This window comes from Haliotis rubra, unplaced genomic scaffold (genome assembly GCF_003918875.1).
Source record: "Haliotis rubra isolate DU_JTF1 unplaced genomic scaffold, ASM391887v1 Scf11, whole genome shotgun sequence".
NCBI classification, from domain to species: Eukaryota; Metazoa; Mollusca; class Gastropoda; order Lepetellida; family Haliotidae; genus Haliotis; species Haliotis rubra.
The window spans coordinates 1,297,485-1,304,666 of record NW_025765003.1 but is presented as its reverse complement, the minus strand read 5'-3'; the positions used below and the strand labels follow the sequence as shown (position 1 = coordinate 1,304,666).

The window sequence follows — 7,182 nt, the reverse complement described above, 5'->3', positions numbered from 1 at the left end:
AAGCCGTTTTCAAGACACCATTTATTTATTTTGTTTAAACACAACTGTAGTTGCCGTTCAATGGTATGCATATTCTTACCGCGACAAGAAATATTAAAATCATCCACAAAAAGTGATCCATCAATTGAATCATTTAAAACCTTGGATAAACTGTTGATCTTAATGCTAAACAATGTGACAGACAAAATACTGCCTTGTGGTACACCCTGATCCTGATTATAATGGTCAGACAGGTTTGAACCCACTCGGACTTGAAATTGCCTGTCTTTTAAAAACTGTGAAATAAAAAGAGGTAAACGACCCCTTAAACCAAAATCATGTAAATCCTTTAAAATGCCATGCTTCCAGGTGGTATCGTACGCTTTCTCGAGATCAAAGAATATCGATACTGCATGTTGTTTATTTACTAATGCATTTTTAACAAAGGATTCTAAACGTACCAAATGATCAATGGTACTACGATTTTTCCTGAAACCACATTGAATATTTGTAATAAGGTTATTGGTTTCAAGATACCATGTTAATCTATTGTTTATCATTCGTTCCATGGTTTTACAGACACAACTCGTTAAAGAGATTGGTCTGTAATTAGACGGATCAGTATGATCCCGGCCAGGCTTTGGAATAGCTCCTGTTGCTGTATCACGAGCTTGCTCAAGGGCAGTGTGGAGCTCATGTAATGAAAATAATTCATTATAGTCTTCGCCATTGTCTGAGTTAAAATTTATTCTCTTCTTCTCCTGTTGTTTCTGGTATTGTTGAAATTCCGGGACGTAATTTGACGAAGAAGAATGTTTGGCGAGAGTTTCACCAATCTTGCTGGCAATATCAGACTTATCTGTTAATAAAGTATCACAATCCTTCAGATGGTGAACAGTAGATTTGGAACCTTTGCCCTTAATTCTTTGTATCATATTCCACACCTTTGACATAGGTGTACGGGAATTAATTTTGGAAACATAGTTCCTCCAAGACTGACGCTTAGTCTGTTTAAAAGTGCGTCGAGCCTTAGCATTGAAAAGTTTTACTTTATCTAAATTATGAACTGTAGGATGTCGCCGAAAATACTTTTCAGCTTTCTTCCTATTCTTTCTGGCCTGTTTACAGTCATTAGTAAACCATGGTTTACGAATATGTGGAATTGCAGAGGACTTAGGTATAGTTTGATCAGCAATGTCATTGAGGATATCAGAAAACAATTGTATAGGGTCGTCGCTGTTCGCAAAGACTTCATGATTTAAATGGTCGACACACAAAGCCTCATATAATGACCAATCAGCCCTGGCGAAGTTCCTTCTTGATGAAGGAGGATCATCACCAGGGTTGATGTTTTTGAGAATGGTGGGGAAATGATCACTACCACATAGGTCATCATGGACCATCCATTCAAATTCATTAAATAAGGTGGATTCGGTGAGTGACAAATCCAGGGAAGAATATGTTCCCGTAGCTGGATGTAAATAGGTGGATGAATCAGTGTTAAAAATACATAAAATATTATCTGAAATAAATTCCTCGAGGATTTTCCCCTTATTATTAGTATGAACACTTACCCAAAGCGGATTGTGTCCATTCAGATCACCCATGATAATACATGGTTTGGGAAGCTGATCATATAGATTTTGAAGATCTGATTGTCGAATATCGGAAGATGGAGGGATATACAAACTGCACAATGTCAAAGCAATGTGTAGAGTCAGACGAACAGCAACAGTTTGAAGATTCGTAATTAGAGTGACAGGGCTGTGTATGACGCTCTGGTGAACCAAAATAGAAGCGCCTCCAGTTGCTCGATCTCCCGGAGGAGAAAAAGAATGAAAATCGCTGTACTGTCTCAAAGTAAAGGTATCAGTAGTTTTTAAATATGTCTCTTGGAGACATAACGCTGCTGGCTGAAAGTCCTGTATCAGCAATTGCATTTCACTGAAATTATTTTTCAGTCCTCTACAATTCCACTGCAGGATATGTGACAACTGTGTCATGGTGGTTCAATGGGCGATCTTTCACGTGAATGTGAGGAGGAACTATTTTTCCGCCTGTCCTGGGAGGACAGAGTAACCTCCATGTCAAGAGATTCAAAGGAGTTCTGTAAAGTAACCTCTGGAGATGAAGGGATGGTGATTGATTCTTTTCTATTCTGTTTTTTTCCTTTGTGCTTTCCTTTTGTTGAGTTAATAGGAACTGGCTGCTTAATAGACATCTGTGAGGGTATCTCAGGCTGACTCTCTGTCTGAGATGCAGACGTTGACTGAGTGACTGGGGATTTTGGTGGAGCGGCTGAAGCAACAGGTTTTTCAGTCCGGATCCAAGTCAAGTCGGTTTGACAAGATACAGATGACGTTGTCATAGATCGAGACACTGCTGCAGAATAAGTTACCATCGATGGAGTTATTGACTGTGTTGTAAATAGCTTCTTTGCCTCCAGGTAAGATATGTTATTATGGCATTTCAATTTCATGATGCTAGATTCTCGTTGCCATACAGGGCAAGATTTTGATGATGCGGCATGGGTGCCATCGCAATTACAGCATCTGAAGTCTTTCTTGCAGTCAGTGCTCTCGTGGTTGTCACCACAACGATAACAAACCACAGAGTTTCGACATGAGTTGGAACCATGGCCGAATCGTTGACATTTGTAGCATCGGAGAGGATTGGGGACATACACCTCCACTCCGATATTGAGATAACCTGCTTTGATTGATGCTGGAAGGGTGGAACGAGCAAATGTCATGAGATACGTGTTGGTATTTACAGTGATACCATCTTTCTTTATTGTGAAGCGTTTAACTGCTGTTACCGCCTGTTCCTTCAACTCCGCAGTGATTTCCTCTTCAGACATGTCGGACAGGCAACGAGCCCTGTCACGAACAATGCCTCGACAAGAGTTCAGTGTCCTGTGCACCGACACAGCAACCTCAACATTTGCAAATGTTTTGATCGATAACAAATTTAGAGATTGCTGCCTCCGTGCACAGTCCACAAGAAGTGAACCAGTACGGAGCCGGGTGACGTTGTTAACCTCACCACAAATCCCAGATACAGCCTTTGAAACAGCAAATGGGTTAAGCTTGATCGGTAAAAAATCAGCAGCCTCGATCACCAAAAATCGAGCCCAAGAATCATTGTTTGGAGTAATGCTTCCACTTGAAGGATCTAAATCCTCAAAACGCCTTTTCTTCTCACTACGAGATGAACCAGAATGTAATAGTGCCATGATGAAAGGAAATGTTTCAACACCCCTGTTCCCCACCCACCATGGAGTGTCAACAAGGATGGGGTCGATTCGCACCGGATCTCCAGGATGCTAACACAAGGGATACAGGGGTGTCATACTCAGGGGGTGTCAGCAAATATGACATGAATAGCTATATTTGTCAAATAGATCAGTTGTCAAGCTGGTTCGGCCCATAACAAAAATCTAAAGACACACAGAATTCAGCGGTCAACATCACCAGATTGGCCCATGAGCCACCGCCTTCTGGCATAGGACTCTAGGCAATGCAACATAAGAATAATTTGTATATTGAGGATCAACATATCCAAAGCCCCAAAATAAGTATATGTGCAAATAATATATTTACCACGCACAGGGCTTGGCGTGACCAGCCGATTGATAGAACCGGGCCAGTTCTACCACCCGTCTAGGTGAAGTAAGGGCCGAAGTGGTGTGTTGGGCAAAAGGAACACGGTTCCAGGATCCTATTGCCCTCAACCACCAGAATCCCGTCCTCCACCGACACAGGGGCGCAACCCACGGCAAACGGGTTGGTGGACCAAATATCCCCCCGGGTCCACAACGGGGGGTCGAAGAGCGCTTAGCGTTACCCAGCACCCACCACGAGGAGGTGGCTCTTCACGGGTGCCTTCAAAATAGAACAAAGATTAGATCAGTTGCAAGGGATTCAGATATCCTGATATTGTTTGACCAGACACTATTGGAAAAGCCCAATTGTCCGGATAAACGAGGATCGTTTAATTATATAATTCCATATCGAATATTTGTTTGAAAGCGTGAGATGGCTGTTTACCGAGCCGAAAATGGATTTTGAGAGTGTGGTCAGGAGAAAAGGTCAACATTCAAAGTATCCTTATGAAGCTGAATCTACACTCGTTCAACAAATAACTTCAGATGTACAAATCTTCGTTAAAGGTAAAAAAAGAAAATGCCTGACAATGACCACAAATAGGTTTTTCAAAGTTGTGAGGTGAAATTGGGTTTTACGTCGTGCTTGAGAATATTTCGCTCATATGACGACGTGCATGCGTGTGTATGTGTATGTGGGGCTGCTTGTACTATCCCAGACTTAAGCTGGTTTTATAGTGCTAGCCCACTGAGATACCATGCCGCAGTGAAGCATGAATACCCCACTCAGACACATTATACTGACTCTCCGAGCCGACCAGTCCTTGTTGTACCCATTAATGTCGAGCGCCAGGCAGGGACCAACAAGTACCATATTTTAACGCCTTTTGGTATGACGCGGTCCGGGATCGGACCCGCGACCTTCAGCTCTCCGGGCGGACGCTCTTAACCACTACACTACTATTTATCGAATTTACAAATTAGTTCTGCAAGTACGATTTTTGTTACGTCTCAGGTTTGGTCAGATACTGTCATTTTGAAGAATGAAATATCTAAATAGATGTGACAAAATATTATGAAACATAAAGAATATATTTCCGACGTGAAATGAACAGGTCAGCATAGGTCACCTTGTATTTTTAGTCGGTGTGCCTCTGATTTTCAGCTTGAACTTGCTTGAAGGAACACACGGAAATGAATACCTGTCATTTATCTGCTGCAAATATAAAAACAATTTTCTCAATAAGCGTACGCGCGTTTTCATAATTACAGACATGATTTGATGTGTAACGTGAATCTGGTTTACTTTAATGTCTAAATGATCACTCGAGTTGGAGCAATGGAATTCATGCATTTCACAATTCTGTTGTTGGGAAAGCCAACCCATGCCTTGACTTGACCGCCGATTCGTTTTGTTGCCCCTTACGAAAGCATCTTCATGTTTACCACAACAGAAATACTGAGACAAAAAAGTATCTTACCAGATTGTACCACCTGAACTGTTCACAAAGACCGGGTAAACTCTCCCATGCTCCAGATGACTGGCAAGTGCTGGTAACAGTGTTGTAGCAGGCTCTGAAGTCAGGGTCACAGGAATACCTGGAGTATTTAGTTACAGCTCCCTGGTAGTGACCGTTATACGTGGCGTTGGCGTCTCTTACATTCGGGGGATGACCACATCCTTGGAAGTCTTCAGAAATATATCACATAGCTTTGAATTAGAATGCGCCAAAATGGGATAAGTGTGTTTTTGATCATTCGATCTGTCATTGTGTATGTATTCCAGGTGTTACGTCAGCATGAATAGCTATCAAAGTTGTAAAATGCCAAGGCAGGAAGGGAATGTTTTTCTATATCATTCTGAAGTCTTCATTTTCTTCTATTGACCATAACCCATGAAGGTCCGGGTTAGAATTGATCTACAGTAACCCATACTTGTCGTAAGAGGAGACTAACGGGATCGGGTGTTCAGGCTCGCTGACTTGGTTGACACATGTCATCGGTTCCCAATTGCGCAGATCGATGCTCATGCTGTTGATCACTGGATTGTCTGGTCCAGACTCGATTATTTACAGACCGCCGCCCTATAGCTGGAATATTGCGGCGTAAAATTAAACTCACTCACTCACTCTGTTGACCATAATGTAAATTCCTTATGTCAGTTTACAAATCAGGAAGGCAAATCCAACGAATTTACAGTATCGCTAACTAGACCTATGTAATAATACCCTAATGTATGCATCTGCCAAAGGTAGTTGAGGCATTGGGAAAACATTGGTTACCTGGAACACATCTTGCAAGACCCAGTCGACTAACTTCACATCTGTTGCTGTTGGGACATGTCCTTTGAGTGCATGGTCCAGAGAGAGACTAGAAAGAAAACATGCCGTTCAAACTTTATAGAATTTGTTCTTATTACGGACACCCCTGTAAGTTCCGACATAAAAAATGGGTGCTAGTTCGTCCAACAAAGTACGCCTTTTATTCCAAACAATGACATTTCTTCATAACACATGGAAACATGTGTTTGCACCAGGCATCCAGTGATAGACATCATGAGTATGCTGAAGCGTGAAGTTACGTCTCTGTCCTTGAATGAACGGCTGCACAATGAGGCCCAATCATCTCATCCCTGTGTCGCAGAGCTGCCAGATCGCCATTGACAATGACAAGTTGTGTCCCACCATGAAGTGTGATGCCTCCCCAAACGGCTCCGCCCCCAAACTGTCGACACTGAGCAAGGCACGCGTCAGCATACCTTTCACCTTGTCATCTGTATACCCATGTCCTGCCATCTGAGCTGTCCAGAAGAAATCTCTACTCGTCAGTGAACAAAACACCATCCCAATCTTGTCTCCTGTACCGTAGATGCTGCCTGACGAGGCAAGACGTGCCTGTCAGTGACGTTTGAGGCCGTCGTATGTTTTGCTCCCTTAGTCAGTTCCGTACAGTCCTCGAACTGATTGGACATAATGGTCCGAGAAGTCAATATGGCTTTAGGAATCGATTCCTTAGATGGGTCAGTCGAATGTGGCTGTCCTGCTGACGTGACGTTGATTTTCTGTAAGTTGTGGCATGACGTACGCTCAGTTTAGGTTGAAAATAACGTGTTTTCTACAACATTAAGTGGCTAGAGAATAATCAACCGTTCTTCAATTTTCAATGTTAGGTGTGTGATCTTCAGGTGTCAAAAAGCATGCAAAATGTTTATTTAGGGTTATGTTATACCTTTTCAAATGGCATTTATTTTATGCAATCGGCCATAAAAGACATGTAACATGTCTTTTGTAACTGATAATTATTGATGTATGTTAATGAGTAAGATTTTCACCAAATCACAGCAGCAGTGATGGCTTGACTCTAGAACCAGTAGTCATGCCAATTCTCCTTTTGTATTTTTTGAAAACCTACATAAGAATCCATACACACTGAAAAAAGTTACTGGGTCTAGCAAATGTACCACCAAATCACTGTCTGAAATATTTAACATTCCTCTTAACACTGTCAAGGAAGGGCCTCCTTAAATTCACAGAATATATTTGGGATAATACCATGTGGTATGTCAATCTTTGTACACCACTATCTTGTAAAGCAAAGTT

General features: G+C 41.9%; 1 protein-coding gene across 1 annotated transcript; it reads right to left on the bottom strand.

Moving 5' to 3' along the window:
• Positions 1 to 1,978: 1,978 nt before the first annotated feature.
• LOC124285397 lies at positions 1,979 to 2,839 on the bottom strand. Its single transcript, XM_046721624.1, has one exon. It carries the CDS (start codon positions 2,837 to 2,839, stop codon positions 1,979 to 1,981), a length of 861 nt encoding a protein of 286 aa, XP_046577580.1.
• Between the last annotated feature and the right edge of the window lie 4,343 nt (positions 2,840 to 7,182).